At 34.2% G+C, this 24,673-nt stretch overlaps 1 protein-coding gene across 3 annotated transcripts in view; it reads left to right on the top strand.

The window, feature by feature from the left end:
• RAD54B (RAD54 homolog B) overlaps positions 1 to 24,673 on the top strand; it is a 91,226-nt gene that overhangs the window by 15,402 nt on the left and 51,151 nt on the right. The window contains exons 1-3 of one of the 3 annotated variants that reach the window (XM_040493996.1): positions 7,462 to 8,475; positions 12,473 to 12,984; positions 22,183 to 22,380. In XM_040493996.1, the coding sequence (XP_040349930.1) occupies positions 8,102 to 8,475; positions 12,473 to 12,984; positions 22,183 to 22,380 (1,084 nt within the window). In that variant the 5' untranslated portion in view covers positions 7,462 to 8,101. Of the gene's footprint in view, positions 1 to 7,461; positions 8,476 to 12,472; positions 12,985 to 22,182; positions 22,381 to 24,673 lie in introns of those variants that run through there. The other 2 variants (XM_040493995.1, XM_040493998.1) reach the window with 2 other exon arrangements.

Raw genomic sequence — 24,673 nt, 5'->3', positions numbered from 1 at the left:
AAGAAAAAGTAAAAAGCAGATGAAATTAATATTTATGATGCATTTTATTTAACCCAAAATTTATATCATCTCAACATGTAATTAATATGTTATTATTTGTACTAAGTCTTAAAAAGTTGGTGTATATTTTACATTTACATCTCAGTTTGGATGCTGAATTTTTATTGTGAATTCTTGATCATTATTTAGATTGCACAGTACAATTGAAAAAACAGATTTGTATACCCAAGTTCTAAACATAGTTAAAAGTTGTTTACTATCTGAATAGAGTTTTTAAAAATTTTGTTTATATTCATATCTAGATCTGCAAAACTAATTCCATCTGTTTTAGAAGAATTGATTTTACTGGGAATTAAAAGTATCAGTTTCAGAGCACCTGGGTGGCTCAGTCAGTTGAGCGTCCGACTTCAGCTCAGGTCATGATCTCACAGCTCGTGAATTTGAGCCCCACGTTGGACTCTGTGCTGACAGCTCAGAGCCTGGAGCCTGTTAGGGATTCTATGTCTGTCTGTCTGTCTGTCTGTCTCTCTCTCTCTCTCTCTCTCTCTGCCCCTCCCCTGCTCATGTTCTGTGTCTCTCTCCTTCAAAAATAAATAAACATTAAAAAAAAAAAAACCACATCAGTTTCAAAAGTATGTCAAAGTTAAGTAAATTTACTATGTTACATTTTCAATGTTAATATTATTAACATTGATTTCACACGGTCATTGTGTAAATTAAAAGGCAGCTCTAAATTTATGAATATCAACAAAATATTTTTTAGTTTTGGAGAGAGAGCCTGAGTGGGGGAGAGGAGCGGGGGGGGGGGGGGAGAGAGAGAGGGGTAGAATCTTAAGCAGGCTCCAGGCTCAGTGCAGAGCCCAACACAGGGCTTGAACTCATGATTGTGAGGTTAAGACCTAAACTGAGATCCAGTCGGATGCTTAACTGACTGAGCTACCCTGGCGCCCCAACAAAGTATTTTTCAAAAATTTTATAGCTTTTGCATGCAATTTGCATATCACTCTGAATTGCAATTAAAGTTTTCCATTGATTCATGTTGGAAAAATGTGTATGTCACTTACTGACTTGTATCATTATGAAAATTTTCACTTAAAAAAATTTTTTTTTAACGTTTATTTATTTTTGAGACAGAGAGAGACAGAGCATGAACGGGGGAGGGTCAGAGAGAGAGAGGGAGACACAGAATCCGAAACAGGCTCCGGGCTCTGAGCTGTCAGCACAGAGCCCGACGCTGGGCTCGAACTCACGGACTGCGAGATCATGACCTGAGCCGAAGTCGGCTGCCCAACCGACTGAGCCATCCAGGCGCCCCGAAAATTTTCACTTTAAACATAATTCTCTTACCTATCTAACCAGGTCACAGATACTTTTTTGTCAGAGCTTCAAATTTAGCTCATTCATATATAACTGTGATATTGGTAAGAAAATGTGAAGTATCATTTTTTCGTTTTTGATTATTGAATGTTTGGCAAGCATTCCTTTTGTTTCAAACAAATGTTGAATTGGAGTTCACAGTACTATAATTCTTTACAAAACTTTGTGACTCAACCAGTGAGCACTGGTGAAGAACAAAAGAACATCATTAAATGAAATGTGTTCTGTTTCTTTTTCTATAAACTGGCAGTGGTCATAGCAGTTGCATACATATTCCAAATGATTTTAACAACTATATTCAAGATAGTTTCCTTAGAGTCTACTTATCAAAATCAAGTACAAAATTTTTATAGTATATCTGGAACAAAGTAATAAGTAAAACATTCATTAGTTTATTTATCTGTCATTAATTAATTATCTTTTAAAGTAAACTGTACACCCAGCACGGGGCTTGAACTTACGACCCCAGGATCAAGAGTTGCATGCTCTATTGACTGAGCCAGCCAGACACCCCAAAACATTAGTTTTTTGTTTTAAAATTTCAATAAATCAGTTTTAACCTAACCTAAGAGAGCAATGATCGGTTGTGGTGGAACTTTTTTTTTCCATTTCTCACTGAAATTCTTCTTTTTACAGATATAGAAGATACACAAATATCTATGCCATGAATATTTGGTCATGAATTGATAGCATTTCTTATCAGTTTGGAAGTCCTTTGAGATAAGATGTGACCCAAATATTCATAGTAAAGTTTATCTTTTAATTGTACAACTCATTTAAATCTAAAGAAAAGTATTTGTATTTTAAAAATACTGAATCATTGAATCAGTGTGTTAGGTCTTGTATTCTGTAGACAATTGTTGTTTGCTTAATTAATCCTTTTAAAAGTATATATTGTTTTTTGTTTTTTGGTTTTTTTGGTAATCTCTGCACTCAACATGGGGCTTGAGCTCATGACCCCAAGATCAAAAGTTGCATGCTCTTCTGACTGAGCCAGTCAGACACCCCTAAAAATATCTTTAAAAAAATTTTCCCGTAATGTTCTAAACAAAATTTCCATACCTGAAATAAAGTTTTTTTCACCAGCTCTTCATCTAGAAATGGTTTTCCTTTTTTGTGCAAGAAACCAAGCCATTTTATGGCTGGCCAAAGTGACAAGCTCACACCTTGTTATATATTATTTAAAAATGTTTCTGGATATTTAATTTTTTTTTTAGATGATTAAACTTCATTTTTGTTTGTTGAGAGGAAATTTCTTGTTAGATTTACTATGTATTTGTTGACAGTGTCACATAGTATTGTCTGGTTTATAATCTAAAATTTTTTTACACAATGAACAGCTTATTTCTGTTCTCTTGTATCAAATTGTATTTAGTGTTTATTGTGAAATTTGTGATGTGCCTTAGTCCAGTCTTTATTCTTCATTGTTCCAGTGAGAGTACTAGCTTCTGCATGTCCACTTGATTCTGCATCAGTAGTGTATTTTCTTTTTATATTAAAAAATTTATCCATTCTTGGGGTGCCTGGGTGGCTCAGTTGGTTGAGCGTCTGGCTTCAACTCAGGTCATGATCTCACAGTTTGTGGGTTCGAGCCCCGCACTGGGCTCTGTGCTGACAGCTCAGAGCCTGGAGCCTGTTTTGGATTCTGTGTCTCCCTCTCTCTCTGCTCCTCCCCTGCTTGTGCTCTGTCTGTTTCTGTCTCTCAAAAATAAATAAACATTAAAAAAAAAACTTTTGTCCATTCTTAAATGTTTTTGGCTAGAAAAAGAGTTTAATTATAATGCAATTAAAACTGTAATAAATATTTCAGAACAGTAATCAATTACAGTTACACAGGATATCACTGTAATTTGTACTGTCTGCATAAAATATTCAAACAAGTCCATTAAATGTTACATCAGTGCATAGAAAAAAATCATTCAAACGTAATCAATTTGTTAAGATTGAATACACTGGTGGAAGGGCCCTGGGTGGCTCAGTTGATAGAGCATGCGACTCTTGACCCTCAGGTTTGTGAGTTTAAGCCCTTTATTAGGTGTAGAGATTACTTTAAAAAAAAAAAAAGAAAGAAACATTGTCTACACTGGTGATGTGATTATGTGTAATGTCAAAGAAAAATTGTATTGGAAAAGTAAAATAAGCAAGAAGACTTTACTCAAAACTATTGCAGTAGAGGGTAGAGATTGAATTGAACTCCCAACACAACGGGGATTTATAGCCAAGGGGCAGGATATAGAAGTGAGTGAATGAAAAATTACTGAGAGGAACTTGGTTAGGATCGGGGTGAAGGTATGAAGAATTTGGTTAGGTATCAAGAGTGGAGAGATTCTTGCCAGATCTGGGCCTGGCAGGCTGCCAAGGCCAAAGCGTAGTTGAGAAGAGGGCTCAGAGGAGCCTGACTAAAGTTTGGTCAAGGGGGTTGTTCTTGTCAGTAATGTTAGAAATAGTAGTATATGGGATCAAAAGGTTATGTAAAATGTAATCCTACCAAAACAGTAAAGTTGTATTTCATGGAAAAAATATGTTTCTTCAATTTAAATTTTTTAACTTTAAATTAAAATTCAATAAAATTTAAAATTCACTTTCTCAGTTCCATTAACAACATTTAAAATGCTCAGTAGCCACACATGATTCATGGCTACCGCTAAATAATCAGGCCAAGTAAGTTTGAAGATCTAATTGGTTTTATTAAAGAATTCATGCATTGGGCCCCACTTCCTCTAGCTAGTAGAGAGGCACTCCAAAGAGTTGTATAAAATGAAAGGTTTTTATAGAAGGAAGGAAGGAAGGTTAAGAAAGTTATTAGCAAAAGAAAAGGATTGACAAGGTTGTTTTCTAGGGGAGGGGTCTTACCATGCAGAGTACCTCATCTTTCTTTGAGGGAGAGGACCCAGATGACAGAGTCATTGGCACTGGTGGAAAGAAAAATTTCCTGACTGACTGGTTAAGGCCACATTTCTGGGGGGAGGTTGAAACTGCAGTTAAGTTTGGGTATTAAGCCCCAGTTTGGGAACTCAGTCAAAGTGATACCATTAGGGCCTGTGGTTTTCTTTTGTTAACATTACTGTATTGGACAGTGGAGTTCTAGACCTTTTGGGAGTACGTTTTCATACATGTGTTTATGCCTGCCTACATATTTTGTTCCTGTGTATATTTTTTCTGTATCTACAGTTATTTAGCTTTGGTTGTTTTTGGTAAACATAATGGGATTATATAGTATGTATTTTTCTTTTACTAGCTCATTTCACCTACCATATATCTTGGAGCTTATTCTGTGTCAATACATAAAAATCTGCCTCTTTTATTTTAGTGCTGCCTAGAGTTATGGATGTATTCTAGTGATTAAAAAAAATTTTTTTTTAAATTTTATTTATTTTGAGAGAAAGGTGGGTGGGGAGGAGCAGAGAGAGAATTCCAGGTAGGCTCCATGCTGTCAGGCACAGACCCTAATGTGGGGTCTAAATGCACGAACTGCAAGATCATGACCTGAGCCTAAATCAAGAGTTGGATGCTTTCCCAACTATGCCACCAGGCGCCCCTATTCTGTGATTTTAATTGTCCCCACCTGAAATGCCCTTAGATTGCTTCCAACAGTATACTATTACAGGGAATGGTTTATTCTTCCCTGTATTTGAATATTTTTTCTAAGTTAGATTCTGAGAAGTAAGATTACTGCAATTTTAGAAGGTTTTACACATGTGAAATATTAATACTCTCACACCGCCATCCAGAATGCTGTTTTACACTCCCATGATAGTACCAAAGAGAACCCTTTGCCCTGCACCATCGTCTACTTGACATTTTCAACGTTTATTTATTTTTGGGACAGAGAGAGACAGAGCATGAACGGGGGAGGGGCAGAGAGAGAGGGAGACACAGAATCAGAAACAGGCTCCAGGCTCTGAGCCATCAGCCCAGAGCCCGACGCGGGGCTCGAACTCCCGGACCGCGAGATCGTGACCTGGCTGAAGTCGGACGCTTAACCGACTGCGCCACCCAGGCGCCCCGACATTTTCAATCTTTAAGAATTTTGCCAGTCTTGTGGATGAAAATTATTTTTAGTATACATTTTTTGAAATAATTTTATGAGATTTATTGATTTTTCATATTTTTATTAGTATTTCATTTTTTATTAAAAATTTTTAATGTTTGTTTATTTTTGAGAGAGTGTGAGTGTGGAATGGTTAGAGAGGGGGTAACAGGATCTGAAGAGGGCTGTGTGCTGACAGCAGGGAGCCCAATGTAGGGCTTGAACTCAAGAACCGAACCGTGAGATTATGACCTGAGCTGAAGTCGGACACTGTAACCGACTGAGCCACCTGGGTGCCCCAGCATTTCATTTTTTAATACATCGCCAGTTATTTCTTCTGAAATTAACTAAGTTTATTATCTAAAGACGGCATATATCCTGTATTCTTGGGTTTCCTTTGAGTTCCTTTGATCAGGTTGTTAGGTGGGTCAGTTTTTAGTTTGCATCCCTGTGGACAAATATCATTTGCATTTCTATTTTCTGCAATTTACTGAGCAATAAAACTGCCTAACGGCTATGTTAGGGAGGAATAAATATCTTCTGCCCTTTAGGTCTTTTTCACTGGACTAAGAATTAAATTGACAGGAGATAGATTAGCATGAGAAAATCAAATTTAGTTTTATGCATACAGGGAATCCACACAGACATGAGATTTCAAAGACAGGGAATTTGAGACTTATATAACATCCTGAGCTAAGGAGGGGGTTTAGTGGTCTGGGGAAACAAAGAGGAGGAAGACCTTTAGCAGGAAGGTAAGAGTATATGTATGGAAAACAAAGGTTGCCCTGTTACTGTAGATACCTTTCTTAAGTAAGGAACAATCTGTTAGTAGCTTTTCTTCTTGGTACAGGTTCTCCTTTTCAATGTAAATTTAGGCAGTTGAGGGGGAGGTTAAGAGCTTTTCCTGAATCTGCTGAGTTTTGATTGCTTTTAAGTCAAAACAGTCTTCATCCAAAGTGGCCCATTTTTGGAGCAGCTTGCCCTTAGCCCCTATACTTGTATATGAAGGGAAACTAGGCTTTTTTTTTTTTTTTTAACCTTGTTTATGTTACATTGTTAAACTTGTTATGCATACATTTATTATGTTTTCTGACAGGGATTAGAAAGTACATTCTAAACTCCACCTGGTGGCCTTGCAAATGGCTAGACTAGCTGTTTACATTTGTTAAAAAACAACATTCAATTGAATAAGTTTTGAAGGTCTTATTGATTTTATTCAATGATTTATGAATTAGCATCCCATTTAACAGACAGAAGAGAACTCTGAGGAACTATACAAAATGAATGACTTTCATAGGCAGAAGTGAGTGCGAACAAGGAAATTATCCTAGGAAAAAGTGGATTGGTTGTGTTCATTTTCCTTAAGGGTCTGGCAGGGGTCTGGCAGGCAGATTGCCTCACTGGTGCTGATAACATAGTTCTTGATTGGTTTAAAATCCCGTTTTTAGAAGAGCCAAAACTGTAATTAAGTTGCAATTAGGTGACATGGGACTTAGCATAAGTGACTCTATTTTGAGCCTGAAGTTTCTCTTTCTCTCTTTTTTAATGTTTATTTGAGAGCCAGAGAGAGATACTGCAGGTGGGGGAGGGGCAGAGAGAGAGAATCCCAAGCAGGCTCTGAACTTCCAGTGCAGAGTCAGACTCAGGGCTTGATCCCACGAACCGTGGGATCATGACCTGAACTGAAATTAAATCGAGTGAGACGCTTAACTGTCTGAGCCACCCAAAGCGCCTTCTGGTGTCTCGTTTTTAAATAGTCCAAATTATATGAATATAGCTAAATAAAAATCCTACTCTGTAATAATAGCAAATGCCATTTTGTTGTGTGCGGTCTTCAGGCATGATTATTCTGTTCTCACTGTGAATGGTGTTTTTTACACATGATAAAGCAGGCTACCATATTCACATACGTTACAGCTAGAATAATCCATTGCTTTAAACATATAATTTTTAAGTGTTTTTTAGATTTAATGTTCAACAAAAATTTTTTCATAAGTAACTGAAAAAAATGTAGTGGCTACTGTAGACTGTAAATGAAGGAGAAGCTTAGCTTTACTGTGAAGTCTGAGTCTGGGTGTAACCTAACTAGCTAGAGGATATGCAATTCCTGATTGACAGCAGGACCAGCATTATGCAGATTTTGTAAGAGAACAGCAGCTCAGAAAACAGTGATTAGGGGCTCTGTTAGGAATCACTACATTCATCACTCATCTTTAGTTTTTCATTTCCCTGTCTACTGGATTTGTAAACAAATAGCACAAAACAGTTCCTCTTTTGTTTTTATTCAAGTGGTACTGCAATGCAGTTTCAGTCTATCAGCTAGGCATACATGTGTGGAAATACGATATTCTCACTAAATTAGCTAATTTTTAGCTGTGTTCCCTGTTTATCTCTAGACCTTTGTGTATTAAATCCTATCTCGAGCTGTTCTCTTTATACACAAGTGTGTTTTGCTTGTGCCTTCCTGTCTTCTTCAGTGAGAAGCTTTATGTAGGTCAGGCTTGGCTTAAGCAGATTTCCTGAACCTGCGTCAGCTTAAGCTGGAGGAATTTTAATAAACCCTCCCCTGTAGGCGTGGGCCTAAATGAGGCTAGCCTAGTTAAGCCTGATCTTTTTCTGTTTGTGAAAAGAGCTGAGCAGAGCTGAAGGCTGCATGGTGGTTTCAGAAACTGCCTACTTAATTTGAAAAGAACAATGGTAGGAAAGGCTAGATCTTCCAATTTTACCTTATCTGAAAAGCTTGATTTGCTAAAGCTTGTGAAGCCATATGTTAAAATTCTCGAAGAACACACTAATAAACATTCAGTAATAGTGGAAAAGAATAGATGTTGGGATATCATAGCAGTAAACTATAATGCAGTTGGAGTAGATCGCCCTCCTCGAACAGCCCAGGGCCTACGCACCCTTTACAAAAGGCTCAAAGAATATGCCAAACAGGAGCTATTGCAGCAAAAAGAGACCCAATCAGATTTTAAAAGCAATATTTCTGAGCCAACCAAGAAAGTTATGGAGATGATTCCCCAGATTTCCAGTTTTTGCCTGGTAAGAGACAGGAACCACATTCAAAGGTAAGCTTTATTTTATTTTCTTGTGGAAAATTATGGCGCCTCCTATCTATTGGGCTCTGGCTTAGTTGTGATAGAGATATGCATAGTAAGCATCCCCACTACGGGAGCAATGAATAGTGTCTTTGTTTTGCTTTCTTAAAAAAGAAAAGTGAGGCTATAAGGAATTTTTCTGCTGCATTTGATTTAAGCCACTTTTTATTGTCTTCCCCTCCCCCTTCCTTCTCTCTATAGTTTCTAAAAGTAAAGGTTAGGGAGTAATAAATGGGATGAAATTTGTAACATAACCTCATAAACTTTTTAAGCTTAAATTTTAAATTGCTAATTAGCTTCTGAGATATCTTTTTCTTACTTAAGATTATATTTCATTGGAATTTTCAATTTTATGTAAAGTTAGCAGTTTCAGGAGAAATGGAAGAACCCTTGTTTTTTAATGAATTATTACTGTCTACACTTAGTGAATATTAATTGAGCTAAAAGCCTAAAATAAAAAATTAAGTAAATTTATTAATGGCATGATTGTATATACTAAGACAGTTTAAATTATTTTCCAACATATTCAAAATAAGAAAGATAAATACAAGGAGTTAATGCCTAATTAGGGATTCAGATTACTTAATAAAATTAAAAGTTTTTGTTGTTTTTGTTCATTAATGGTGTAGTTTCACTTTGATCTTGAATCATATAGGAAAGAAGGGTAAGCACTCCTATTTTGCAAAGATATAAACTATGAATTTTAATATATGAGTAAGCAACTAAGTTCTTACAGGGTTAGAAACAGTTGTTTGGTTAAATTTATGGTCTGGGAATAACTGGGAATCTTCAAAACTGTTATCTTATTACTAATTCAAATTTTAACCCCTGACAAAAGATAAAAATGGCAGCTGCATTCTTCTGAACCATTTAGGGTTATTTAAACAAATTGTAAACTTGTGAGTTGAGGGACATTTCAAACAAAGATTTACAGTGCTTTCTTCTTGGTGGAAGAGTCATTATATAAGCTAAATTATTGATTACCTGAAAAATCCTTTTGAAGTTAGGAGAGAAACAGGGGAGAAAAACTTTTTAACCAAACTTGTTATTTTTATAATTTATTAGGGTAGGTTTTTTGAGACCAGCTTCTTTCTTAATCATACACTGCTTATTTCTGGTAGATAACATAGTAAAAAAAAAAAAAAAAATCCGGGGGAATCTGGAACTTGGATACACAGTGTATTAATTCATCAGTGCTTAAAATGTTCTCTGTGAAGAGAAATGATTAAATCCTAATTTGTTGGGTGTCCAAAAAACTCCACAGTAAGACTTTTATACTGTACTGCTTATTAACCACCCCCCTGCCCCCGCAAAGTAGCTTTCGTGTTACAGGTATAAAACTACCTTTTGGGTATTAAGTATAGGCTTTTGTAATTTGAAAACTACATATATAAACTGTAGTTTTAATTAGTGGTGTATTTTAAAAATACAGTGAGTATAGAAGAGAAGTAATATACAAGTATCTGTTTACATTATGACTGTGAACATACAGTCAATCTTTTGGGATAACAACATTGCTCTGATAAATGAATTTGTTAATTTATACATTACAAAACCCACTATTTAAACAAGAACAACTTTTCATATTTTAAAGGGAAGAATTTATTATTAGAAATAAGCCTTGTAAGTGCTTGTGTCAGTGTGCACATTGCCATTTTCTCTGTATTCGCATTTTTATTTAACATATTTGCATATTTAATGTGCTTTTACTTGATTTGACATCATCTTGAATCTTCATAATTCTCAGAAGCTTATAATCTATAATCTTAGTTATGCTTCAGTATAAAATATGCCTGTTAGTCTCACCAAACTCTCCCATTCTTAATAAGGTAAATATTACTGCTTATATTTAACATATTTAAAGATATATACCCGTTTTGTAAGGCTACCTCTATAACACATTGATAGATGTCTTTATTTAAAAAAAAAAAATTTTTTTTTTTTCATCGTTTATTTATTTTTGGGACAGAGAGAGACAGAGCATGAATGGGGGAGGGGCAGAGAGAGAGGGAGACACAGAATCGGAAACAGGCTCCAGGCTACGAGCCATCAGCCCAGAGCCTGACGCGGGGCTCGAACTCACTGACCGCGAGATCGTGACCTGGCTGAAGTCGGACGCTTAACCGACTGCGCCACCCAGGCGCCCCGATATATGTCTTTATTTTTACTTTTCTCTAATATCAGATTATATTTTGTGTTTTTGCAGTCTATTTGACCTTCAAAATTCATAAATTTTAGAAGTCCTTCTGCTTATATTTGTGACCTTCTCTAAAACATTTTTTATTTTTTACTTCTTTATGCTTACTTGTAATATTTCAATGAAAATGAATATTTCTGATAAAAGCATTTTAAAATTTACATGGGAGTGTAATGTCTGTATATAATAGTGGTTCTTACACTCCTTTATACATGCTAATTTGGAATAGCAATTATGTGGGTTTTTAAAAGTTTCATTTTTGTCTGTAGTTTTAACTTTCCTCCTTGCTAGGTTTTAGAGTTAATAAAGGGAAGACTTACTACTTTGAATTACATTGATATTGTATTGTTTTACTTTTGAAAATCGTAAGATGACAAAAAGAATGAAACGTAAGGAATTTATATAATCTACAAGTTTTTCATAACATACTATATATCTTACTATTTCATTTGTATCTCTTAAATATCTGATAATTTCTGGCAATTTAATTTCATTAGTAAGTGACATATGGAGAGTTTTAATTTTGTTCCTCATGTTCTACTTGAACTTATTCCAGCATTTTAATCATCCATGTAGAGTGTATTCTTAACTATGTTACTTATTTATCATTTGGAAAGTGTTCTCTAAATAATGTTGAATGTAGTGTTTTTTTCATTAATGGTCCAATACTCCCTTTCCCCTCTATAACTTGTTTTTAAGTTAGGCAGAAGCATAAATTAAAACAAACCCAAGAAAAAAATTACATATTCTTAATCAGTAGCTTCATGTTACTCATGAAATTTGTTTGTTGAAAAAGTAGAATTTTTAGATACATTGTGTTTTATGTCATAACAAATATTGTTATGTCACAGTTTAAATTACGCTAAAACTAGTTTTCTCTGATAGAAGTGTGTATTTTATGAAAGTTACATGTAAATTTAACAGACTTTCAGTATATAGTATATAAGCCATTTAAAAATACTTCATTAAAAATGCCTTTTGTTTAATCATTCAACATGTGATAAATACCTGCTAGGTTCCAAGTACAGTATTATGCTCTGCTGGGGATACAGTAGTGGATATGAAACCTTTCCCTGTGAACTTTATCTGACCAATGGTTGAAAGACTGAAAGGCCAATGGAGTCATGTGGTTTAGGATCTGTAAAGAATAAACACCATGGTATCTAAAATTGTATAGTTAGGATAACATTCTGATAGTTGGGCATACCCAAAGCCATACAAAAACTTGATTTTGTTTTTTTTTTGTTTTTTTTTGGACAGATATAGAAATCCTATAGGAGGACAGTACCTCCTATCTATGGTCTTCTATCCTAGAAATCATGGACCTTGGTGATTTTTAGATCAGCCCAGGAGAGCAGGAGCAGGGGATCTAGGGCTAAGGTGTGGGAATAGCAAGGCCCAAAGTGCGGTAAATGTCCCTTTATACCATTTAAGAACGTCGGGCTTGTGGGAACATGTGGTATCTCTTTGAGAGCATTAAGAAAGGCCTTTCTTTTTTATTTACCTCATTGGCCTTAGGTAGTATTTGCAATTTTTTGTCCTTTTAAGAGCTTGATTTTAAAGTTAAGGATGCAGTGAGAGCTGTATGTATATATTATTGAAATTTTAAATTTAGTCATTTTAAATTTCAAGGATTAAATTTTTTTGTTTCACAATTTTCTTTATAGCTCTAAAGCTTGACAATTGGATGTATACTAATTATGAAATGATGCTATAAATATGCTCTTGTCTTCATTTGATTTACATTTAATGCTTTTTTGTGTGCTGTAGTGCAAACTTGGATGAGGAAGCACAGGCTGGTACGAGTTCACTACAGGTAATGTTGGATCACCATCCAGTTGCTATTACAGTGGAGGTGAAGCAAGAAGAAGACATTAAGCCCCCTCCTCTACTGGTTTTAAATTCTCAACAGAGTGATATTTTAGAGCAAAGAGAAGACCATGAATTAGTACATGTTATGGAAAGATCTTTGTCGCCGTCACTTTCCTCTGTTGACATGAGAATGACCTCGTCTCCATCTTCTATCCCAAGGAGAGATGATTTTTTTCGGCATGAGCGTGGAGAACACTGTAGGTCACAGTTAGGGCATGACCCTCAGATTCTGCAAATGCTGAAAGAAGAGCATCAGATAATTTTAGAAAATCAAAAAAATTTTGGATTGTACGTTCAGGAGAAGAGGGATGGATTGAAAAGAAGGCAGCAGCTAGAGGAAGAGCTGCTAAGAGCAAAAATTGAAGTGGAGAAGTTGAAAGCAGTTCGCTTACGGCATGATCTGCCTGAATGTAATAGTCTCTAATATTTTTTTTTAATCTTGCAATTTGATAATTTTAATTTTGGCCAAATTACTTTCATTTGGTAATACCCTAAGCAGGATACATATACTCTTAAAAAGTGTTGTTAGTCTCAATTGTGAAAAAGCCTTTTTTTTGACATTATCCAATTATTTAATTTTCTTTTGAGATATATTAAAACGTATGCATTGGTTGGCATGGTTATATATTTTTTGTCTTCAATTTTTTTTCTAAGAAGTTTAATTGATGGCCTTACAAAAGATGTCTTATTTTGATCATTAAAATAGAACATACATGAAAAAGATATACATATGTATTCTTTCAAAGTTCTGAGTCTTCAGCATTTTAAATTAGAGCTTTGAAAGCTGTAGTTCAAGGTTTTTAAGTCCGTCTAATTTAGAAACAGTACAGGCCTGATAAGAGAAGCTTGTCTGTATGACATTGATTTTTATGCTTTCCTGTGTTTTGAAGAAGTGATAGAATTTTAGAGAGGGAAGGTATTTGGAAATCACTTTTTTCCACCTCTTCAGTTTAGAGATATGAAACTGAGGTCCATTGGAGAACTCAGTGACTTGATGTAACAGAGCTATTTATGGCAGAGCAAGGACCAGCATTCAGTTTTCATTTCTCTGTAGGTTTCTCCCCTGCTATTCCATAGAAGTAAAAATCCACTAAAATATATTTCATATGAAAAAATTATAGAAGTGTTTATTTCATTAAAATTGCTTTTAAAGATTCATAGGTTATGAAATCAGGGGACTTCTATCAGTTACCCCTAGCCTTCTTCCCTTTTTTGTCCAGCAAAATAAGATTGTTCTCTGTCTGGACTTATTATATATTTTGGCTATACGATTTAATGTCGTAATCATTTTTCATATCTTATTCTGAAAAAGATTTATTTCACAGTAAAAAAGTTGATGAACAAAATTAAAATTTTACATACAAATAGCAAAAAATAGTTATGATTTAATATATATTATTGTAAATACTGCTATTTTAGTATTTGCAGAAATAAAATCCCAATTCTGAAAGCACATTTTAAATTTAAGTGAAATTTTTAATATGTATATTTTTGCTGGTGCTTTGTTGAGGAAGGATTTTTAAGCCAATCTTTAGAAATGGGTAGGTGGAATTTCAGTATTTCATTACAGTGGAAAAAGGATGTTTAAGTCAGAATGAACAACATGGGAAAAGGTTTAGAGAATGGGGAGAAGTGAATCAGGGAATACAAGCACAGTGGTAGGCCAGGTGATTTTAAGTGGATACAGAGAGGGCCAATTAGGACTTAGTTACCTAGACTAGGATTAAATGAATAGCTACTATTAGCTCCAGCAAAATTTTTACATGCAGTACTCCAGAAATCTGCATTTTTATGTGAAGATTTTCAACTTAAAAATGTTTGCAAATAATTCAAAATGTTTTAAAAACTACATAGACAAAACATGTGAGTGGGCCTCATTCGGCCACTGGGCTTCCAGTTTGTTGCCTTTGGAGTAGAGTAATGGTTCACCAAGAGTAGCGTTGACCAGCAACATCGCCACCACTTGAGAACTTTGTTAGAAATGTAAATCCATTTCCTTTTGAATCAGAAACTCTGGAGGTGAATCCAGAAATCTGTTATAATAAACCCTCTAGAGATTTTGATGGAAGCTAAAGTTTGAGAACCACTAGAACAGAGTATTTGGAATGTAGCTTGATGCCTAAATCATACTAGATTCTCAAAAAAATTTTGCTGAAAAGAGGAGGTGGGTGAAGGTGAATTGAGGGACATTAGTTTGGAAGTTGATTGGTGCCAGATTATGGATGACACTGAATACTGTTTTTAAATAATCACAGTTGAATGTACAATAAGTAGTCATTGAACGCTTTTAATTAGAGGGATATAAATTAGATATCTGAGTTAGCATTATAATAGCATTTGTGGGTTGGGCATTTAGTGAGAGGAAATTAAATCCAGAATTTAGGTTATGGCTATTGAAATAGAATTAAAAAAACCTCTCCTGGTACTATTTTAGTTTGTAGATTGCTTAATTTCATCAGCATTTTATGTCTGCTATTAGAGTTAAATATTTTATTATGAAAATGCCTTGCATGTATAATATGATACCTCTTTTCAGTACTTCCATCTTTATGCTGTGATTTTTCTTTAAGTCTAAACTGGACTCAAGAGATTAGAATATTATAAATCTAATTTAATGTTTTTACAATATAATTTTAGTAAATACATCCTTGAAGTAGTCAGTTTTAACTTTTTGAAATTATTGGAAGCATATTACCATATGTAATGTAATTCATATTATAATCTTAGCATGCTGCTACTCAGAATTGATGTTAATGTTCAATTTGAATGTTGACTTTGTGCAGCCAGATCAGTTTTCCAGACTCTGCTCTGTGCAACATTAAATTTGTGAGATGTTTTCTAGGAGAGTTTTGTGTTCAAAAAAGTGCAACACATTTATTTTTGTGTGTGGTTAGGTTCTAAAATCACTGTGGTAGGTAACAAATTAATATACAAAATTGCCCTTGAAAGTTTTTTTGCTGCCTGTAATAGTCTTCTACAGTCATATTTTCCTTCAGCATTGTTCAGGATTGTTGTTTCTTTGGTTTTGTCAGGTGACAGACTCTTAGAATTTAGGGACTGCGTACAAGAAAAAACTTTATTTTTATATACATTTAAACACCAGAATTGTACTCATTGCAGTGAGTTTACTGCAGCATTTTTCTGAGTCAATCTTGTTTAATTGTAATTTGCAAAAATTTAAATGCCATGAACTTTACCTACGAAATGTCATGCTGAAAAACATAGGTAAGAGTGATTTTATTTTTAAAATGTAGACTTGATTCTGTAAAAGCATATTAAATTTGAAAAATAAGCTAAGTCAAAATATCCTTTCATTGAGTATATTAGTAATTTGGATAATAGGTTATTTTTGCCACCTTTGTATCTTATCCACATGAACTTAAATGATACATTGTTACTTTTACAACTTGATTTTTCTAAACTAGATATGATTTATAATGGCATCCTGAAAAACTTAACAAAGCTCTTTTCATTTCTAAAAATACCATTAGATTTCTTAAAAATTTCAAATTAAGTACTTGGCTTTTTTTGTATGAGACATTGAGTGTTATTTCATTTTTGAAAGATTTCATTCTACCCTGTTGCATCTTTATTTATGTGAAAATGTTTAGACTATGAATTATTTCCATGTGCCTTCTTTTAGAGTAATGTCAAATTTTAAGTAGACCTGTAAATAATTTAGAATGTGACATATTGTATTTAATATATACTGTAGATGATGGTGGTTAAATGCTTTGTTAATACATATCTTTTAAATACAGGGTGATACATTGTACTGATTTGTGTACTCTTTATGTGTCATAAGACAAAGAATTCAGTACTACTGAGATAAAATTTTTTGGATGGGGCGCAATTGAAATACATTTATTTAAATAATTGTGTTTATAGTGGATACTAAATGTACCATGTCTAAATGTCATAATATATTTTTTTTAGATGTTAAGATCCACAAATTCTCAAAATCAGTTAAGTATTTGATGGTGAATTTGATTGTAAATATGTAAAAATAATTAGATGAAATATGGTTGTAATACTTAAATACAAAAAAGTGAGTTCTTAAGATATACAATCTAATTAAATGTTAACAGTCATATTAAATGTTTGCATATGATTTTGAGAAATTGACTCAGTATATTTTTATATATTTTTTAAATTGATTAAAGCTAGTAGGTATAATTTGAATTTATATCATTTTTAGTGTTCAGTTGCTTCGTAAGTAGTGGAAAGCCATATAAATTAAAATAAAATTACCACCCAAAGTTAGCCCCAAAATTTAAATTAAAAGAGATAGATCATTAGACTTACACTTTGTTAGTAGATCTTTAATGTCTTAAAATTATGTGTGAATTCACCTCTTTAAAAAGATTAAGAAACTCTTCAAATAGGAAAAGTTAAAAGCATTTTGCAGTAAACCTTTATATGCCTGCCACCTAAATTCTGCGATTATTGTTTTGCCGTATTTGCTTTATCGTGTATCCATCCATCAGTTCATTTTTAAAAATAAAATGATGGGGTGCCTTGGTGGCTCAGTTGTTGAAGCGTCCAACTCTTTTCAGCTCAGGTCATGATCTCACAGTTCATGAGATTGAGCCCTGTGTCGACTCTGTGCTGATAGCGCTGAACCTACTTGGGATTCTCTCCCTCTCTTTCTGCCCCTCTCCCACTGGCTCATACTTGCGCTCCCTCCCTCTCTGTCTCAAAATAAATAAACTTAAAAAAAGATGTTAAAAAAATTATAAAATAAAACAGCTATTTAAAACGTTGGAGAATTATTTAGAATACTTTCCAGTTAAACAATTAAGCATAAATATTGTGAAATGGAATTCAATATTTGTGTGTGTGTGTGTGTATGTGTGTGTGTTTTGGGTAAGATTTTCAAACAGTGAAATATACAAGTTTTAAATGATGAGTTTTGACAGGTGACTCCACCTGTGTAGCTTATATCCCTATCAAGATTTAGAACATTATTCTCACCCCAGAAACTTCTCTCCTCCCCTTTCCTGATCAGTCCCTTGGCACATCAGGCAATTGTTCTAATTTTTCAAAAATCATAGATAAGTTTTGCTTGTTCTAGAACTTTATATAATTGGACTCATATACTATGTTCCCTTTGTTTCTGTTTTCTTGCACCTATCTTAATGTTTTTAATATCCGTGTTCATGCATCCTCTTATCAGTAGCTCATTACTTTTGGTTTTGAGTAGTATTCCATTGTAGAAGTATACCTCAGTTTGTGTATCCATTATTTTTTGATGGACTTTTGGCCTATTTCCAGATTTTGGCTATTATGTATAAAGATTCTGAGTATTGTATAAATTTCTAGTAGACATGATGCTGGATTAGGGAAGACCTATATGTTTAAGTTTTTAAGAAACTGCCAGACCTTTTCCCAAAGTGATTGTATCATCTTACACTTTCATCAATAGTGTATGGGTTTCTTTTTTTTTTTTAATTTTTTTGCATGCTCAATGATTGGAATGTCAGAGTTGAAATTCGTAACTTTTCTTATATTTAGATGAATTTAAAATGCTGAGCAGAAAAATGCTGAGCATGTAGTTTTGATATCTGGGAATATTGTAGTTTTATTTGTTTTTTGTTTTTTTTTTCTATTTTAGCCTCTACTGCATATATGCTTTGATAAGAGTATTGAGAAATGTGATGAAATGTATAGTCCCTGTCATGCTCATAAAGTATTCTGAAAATGATATTTAATGCAAAGAAATATCTTCTGGGTTTATTTTATACATAATGATATTTAGATGACATTAAATCTCTCTTATTAAAGAAAACTGGATGATTACTGGTTCGGAGGAACTTGTATATTAATGATTGTAAATTTTTTAGTGTAATAAAACTGTTTCAAACCTTAAATTTATATTGCAGTTATATGTTAATTATATTAAAAATTCTGGTAGGTTTTGGTAATTTTAAAACTCAAAAAATATAATCTGGGAGAGTATTTATATTCTTTGTTGAATTTGATTGTAGGAGACATTTTAAATTTCATTTGCTCTATTGAAACTGTGTATTTGGAATTTTTGAAAGAAAAGGAAGAATATTAGAGACTTGGGTATATGAAATGTATAACTAAGCCATCCAACTATAGAGTAACTGTGCTTAGGAATCATTTAGATGATAATGTTCACTATCAATATTAAAATGACAATATCTCCCTCTTCCTCTTTTATCAAAGCATGGTTTTAATCATCATGCTGACCTTGTGAATCTGGCTTATAGGCATTCAAGTCTTTTGTTTATGCAACTGTTTTTGGTCTTGATTTGTAAAGTACATTATTGGGTCAAGGGGGAAATAGATCAGATCAAGTTTAGAAATAAAAATTAGAGTGGAATTGTTGGGGGTGATTAGTCTGGAACATAGCAAATTAGTATTTTATGTATTACAAATAGTCTAGATGTAGGAGGTTATGTTCCTTATGTGTTTAATTCCCAATATTGTTATTCTTCTTTTTGGAATTTCTCTCTTTCCTGCATTAATGACCTGTATTTAAAATGGGACTAAATGGGAAAGGGACAAAGACAAGATGATGATGATGGTAGTTAATAGGTAGTATGTATTACATGTCAAGTACTGTTCTAAGTGTTTTACATATGTTAGCTAATCTAATGCCCACAAAAAAATCTGTGAGGTAGGTACTAATATTACATTCATTTACAGATTCATGAACTGGCATAGAATGGGAAATAGCTTGTCCAGGGTCTCAAAATTCAGACCCCATCAGATTGGTTCATACTCTTGTCTTCCTCCTACTGTTCTGCAAAAGAAAGGGTATATCTGAGAATCTTCTGATATTTCAAAGTTAATTATAAGTAATTTCTGAATTCTCAGTTTATTATCTATTCATTTTTTTCTTGGTGCAGGAAGGGTCTTGGACACAAGTCAACTCTTTAGGCTCTGGGAATACAACAGGGTATTTGACTTGGATGAAGACATACTTTTCACCTTTGTTTTACTGCAATCCTGTGGAATCACATTTTCTTGGATAATGTAATAAAAGATAAGAGCAAATTTAAAAAATGCAGAATGGTATTATTAGTCTTTCATTCAATGTACATTGACTACTACTGGTAGAAATAATGCAAAAACAAAACTAAAATTGCACACCACAAAATTTTTTGGAGTTCAAAAACTGATCAAGTATCCTGTCTTTTTTCTTAATCCTAAAAACCTCCAAACTTTATCTGGGGAAAATCAAGGTTGGTAATCAATAAATGACAACTACTAGTTATCTAAAACCTGGTAAATTTTCTTGACTAAAAAATTGATGGAGTAATACAGTTTTAGTAATATTTAGATAATCAAAATCCGACTTAGCAAAACTGCATTTGGTAGAAATTATGGTTATAAAAACTAATGTTTGCAAAAGCTGTAATCTGTAATATATGATTCATAAAAAAGTGACCAAGGAATCAAATCTTTGTTATAAAGTTTACTTGGAAAATAATCCTGAAGGTAACAACTTATAAAAATGAAAATTAAAATGGTCAATAATGGAGATGAGTTCAAAGTTAATTCCTAAAGCTACTTTCACATGAAAATTAATTTTAAGATAATGCTATCTTAATATTTTTATAAGTATGAAGTCAAATGCACTTTGATTCAAAATGGCAGTTTTCAAAAGTACCTATTATTCTGGGCATATGGTGATGAGCAAGATCAAAATAGACCCTCTCAGGACTTCATAGTTTAGTGGGGAAGTAATCTGTCACATGATTAATTGCTGAGATAATGTTGAAATAATAAAGCAAGATCTATCTAGCTTGGTGGTCAGGAAATTTAAAGTCTATGACTGGGTGAATAGAAGTTAATTTGGAATAGCATGTTGGAGGAAGAGGTAGAAGGTTAGAAGTAACATGTTTTCTTAGAGACCATTAAGACTAATGGATTTTAAGCAAGAAGGATACTTAATGAGATCTACATTTAAAAATAGGTAAATATAGTAAATACAGAAAATGGCTTTAGGGAGTAGAGGTGGCAAGACATCTCAGGAGGCCTGTTGGGAAGATCCTACAATAGTCCAGATCAGAGATGGTGCTTTGAAGAGTAGAGGTTATGGAGAAAGCAAACAGTACAAAGCTTTGAGAGCCATGTGGGATCTAGAATCACCTGGATTTGTGGTTGATTGGCTATGGAACTGAGAATAAAGGATGTCAAGGATGATTTCCAACTTTTTGGCATGAATCAGGGTGGTGGTACTCTTACTGAGAAATGAGAAAACTGCAGGAGAAGCAATTTTTGGAGAGAAGACAAGTGGGCCTGATGAGATGTTCATGTAGATTGGTCTGAGGGGCAGTTATGTACAGGTGTACAGAACTACAATCATGATCTGGGCTACAGAAAAAAAATACAGGTTTAAGCAGTGGTAGTATCAATTTAAGGAGAAAGGCACATTGAGAGGACGTAGAACTCCAGTCTGATGAACTGGCAAAGATGTTCAAGAAGAAGCAACCAGAGAAGTAAGGAAAAATTGAAATGTGTTAGAGAAGCTAACCTAAGTAAAAATAGGGTTTAGTATTTCAAGGAGGAAGTAGTCAACATTGTCAAATGCTTTTGAGAACTCTGATGAGGACTAAAAAAATATCTTGTGGATTTATTGGCAAGGAGTTTGTCAGTAGCCTTAACAGGATAGTTTTGGTGGAGGACTGGACTGGAAGCCGGATTGGAGTACAGATCTTCCTTGACTTATGATGGGGTTATGTCCTGATAAACCCATCATAAGTTGAAAATACTGCAAGTTGAAAATGCATTTATACACCTAACTAACCTACCAGTCATCATAGCTTAGCCCAGCTGACCTTCACCATGCTCAGAACATTTACAGTAGCCTATAGTTGGGCAAAATCATTTTTTCAAAAAGTTGTATTTATTCATTTTGAGAGGGAGAACGGGAGAGAGTGAGAATCCCAAGCAGATTCTGCACTGTCATCACAGAGCCTGACATGGGGCTTCAACTCACGAAATCATGACCTGAGCCGGAATCAGGAGTCAGATGCTTAGAAGACTGAGCCACCCAGGCGCCCTGGGCAAAATCATATAACACAAGCCATTTTGTAATAAAGTGTTGACTATCTCCTGTAATTTATTGAATAGTGAGAGTGAAAAACAATGGTTTTGAGTGTATTGGTTGTTTACACTCATGATTTGGTGGCAGACAGGGAGCTGTGGTTCGCTGTCGCTGTCCAGTTTCACAAGAGGATTAGACTACATATTGCTAGCCCAGGAAAAGACCAAAATTCAAAATTTGAAGTTGATATTTTCCCATGGATGTTGAAAATTTATCTTTAGTTCCCAGAGCTTTAAAATGTTAGCGGTAAAATAAAATGTGGTAATTATCATGTTGTTCTATTTAAACTGAGTTTGTATGACTTTGAGATGATAAGAATTTGTATTCATTGTACTCATGCTAATGCTAGCATCTGATGTTTGAATTTCTCAACTTATAAAATACTAACAGGAGTATGACCAAATATTTTTTCATACTTTTTAGTAACATCTAATTTTCTTATGTTCTTATTTTTGTTGAAATGATCTTTCTGCTTAAAGTCATCTCTAATAATGTGGTTTTATTTTATTTTATTTTTTTGTTCTAGTTCACTCAGCCCCTAAAGAAATTACAGTGCCTAAGAGACAAGAAGAGGAAGAACCTGATAGCCTAGTTAAATATTTCAGTGTTGTTTGGTGTAAGGCTTCAAAGAAAAAACACAAAAAGTGGGAAGGTGATGCTGTTCTCATTGTAAAAGGAAAGTCATTTACATTAAAGGATTTGGAAGGCAAAGACATTGGAAGAGGTATTGTGATATTACATAATGCTTATGATTTGGCCTAAAATTAGTATATGTCTGAGGTTACATAATTAAAATGATTGGGTTTTATAAAGTGTTAGTTTAAGATGCTCTTTAACTAAATTATAGTAGTCAGTCTGACAGTCTTTTTATTTTTTTAGTGTTTATTATTTTTGAGAGAGAGAGAGAGACAGAGCATGCGCAGGGGAGGTGCAGAGAGAGAGGGTGACACAGATTCAGAAACAGGCTCCGGGCTCTGAGCTGTCAGCACAAAGCCTGACACAGGGCTTGAACCCACAAACCGTGAGATTATGATCTGAGTCAAAGTCATACGCTCAACCGACAGCCACTCAGGTGCCTCATCAGTCTGACAGTCTTATGTATACTAACTCACTGAAGCAAATCCCATTCCATGGATTCATTTTCTCTAAAATGAAATGGCTAGTCAGGGTATATACAGTTATTCTGGTATTTTTCTGAGATTAAGCAGTTTGTCTTAGTGTACTTTTCTCCCCAGAATGCTAAATGATTAAAATTAGAAAGATGTTGATGTCAGGAGTGGAATATTATCTAATTTCAATGATATCCAATAAAATTTTGAAAAAAAAAAAAAGGTAATGGCTAGGAATGACCTCGATTAATACATATAAATTGAAGGTTATCATTTCTGTTATGATATAAATGTTGCCAGCATGATTTGTACTAATACAGGTTAGCTCACAAATTCAGAATGCTTAACACCAACCATGCTTTTTGGCATTGTCTTCAATCATTCATTCATTCAGTCATTCATTCAATAATATGATAGTTAATAGTTTTCAGTAACCGTTATGTGCCAAGCACTATGCTAGGAGTAAACATTCAGAAATGGATATGATTTATAGTTTAGTGGGGACAAGGCAATATAATTGATAATTAGGAGGCAATAATAGAATTGTTTCATTGAGAATTTGTACTCAGTGCAATAGGAAATAGGCCATTTAGATCTGCCCAGGAGGCTGGGGGAAAGCTTCATAAGAGTAATTGCTTAAGGTAGTATTTGAAGGATAGTTTTGTAGGGTATGAGAAAGGGGCATACAGAAGAGGGAGTAGTATATGCAAAGGTATGAAAGAGAAGTAAAACTAATTCAGTGTTTCAGGAATGTAGTCTGTGAAGGTCAGGGACAGAGTGATGAGTGGAGGCTGAGCTGAATTATCTGCAACAGAACTTTTGTATTATAAAAATATTGAACAACTATTATATATATGTTATTCTCAGCTTTTAGAGGAATTAAAAAGAAAATTACAGTTCATATTCCATGTTGTTGGTTAAGGTAGATTGGGGCTAGATTTTAGGAGAACTTGTTTATACCTATATGGTGAAATTACATTCTAAAGCCAGCTAGAGAGGTAAAATTATCAAAATTACCCTGGAATATTCCTTACCCATAAGGCATAGTATACATGGTTTTGTGTATGTGTAGTTTATAATAAAATGGTCTTTCAGTTGCATGTAGCAAAAAATGCAAATCAGGTTTCAAATAGTGGGTTTTTACTCTGCGCAAGTAGAATCACCTAAGGTGTTTTTATTTATTATTATTAATGATAATGCTCATAGGAAATGCCAATGAGCAGTCTCTGCTACTGTTTTATTTATTTTTTATTTTAATTTTTTTATACACTTATAAAAAAAGAGAGAGAAGGAGACTCAGAATCTGGAGCAGGCTCCAGGCTCCGAGCTGTCAGCACAGAGCCTGACGCGGGGCTCAAACTCAACAAACTGCGAGATCATGACCTGAGCCGAAGTAGGATGCTTAACTGACTGAGCCACCCAGGTGCCCCAATTTATTTATTTTTTAAATGTTTGTTTATTTTTGAGAGAGAGTGCTAGTGAAGGAGGGGCAGAGAGAGAAGGAGACAGAGGATCTGAAGCAGGCTCCGTGCTAATAGCAGCAAGCCTGATGTGGGGCTGGAACTCAGGAACTCCTGAGATCATGACCTCAGCAGAAGTTGGATGCTCAGCCAACTGAACCACCCAGGTGCCCCACCTAAGGTGTTTTTTATTTATTTATTTTATTTAATTTATTTATTTATTTATTTATTTATTTATTTATTTATTTATATTTATATATGAAATTTATTGTCAAATTGGTTTCCATACAACACCCAATGCTCATCCCAAAAGGTGCCCTCCTCAATACCCATCACCCACCCTCTCCTCCCTCCCACCCCCCATCAACCCTCAGTTTGCTCTCAGTTCTCAACAGTCTCTTATGCTTTGGCTCTCTCCCACTCTAACCTCTTTTTTTTTTTTTTTTTT

The sequence above is a fragment of the Herpailurus yagouaroundi genome, unplaced genomic scaffold (genome assembly GCF_014898765.1).
Source record: "Herpailurus yagouaroundi ecotype Mexico unplaced genomic scaffold, PumYag 186, whole genome shotgun sequence".
Lineage (NCBI taxonomy): Eukaryota > Metazoa > Chordata > Mammalia > Carnivora > Felidae > Herpailurus > Herpailurus yagouaroundi.
This window is presented reverse-complemented; position numbering and strand designations above follow the sequence as displayed.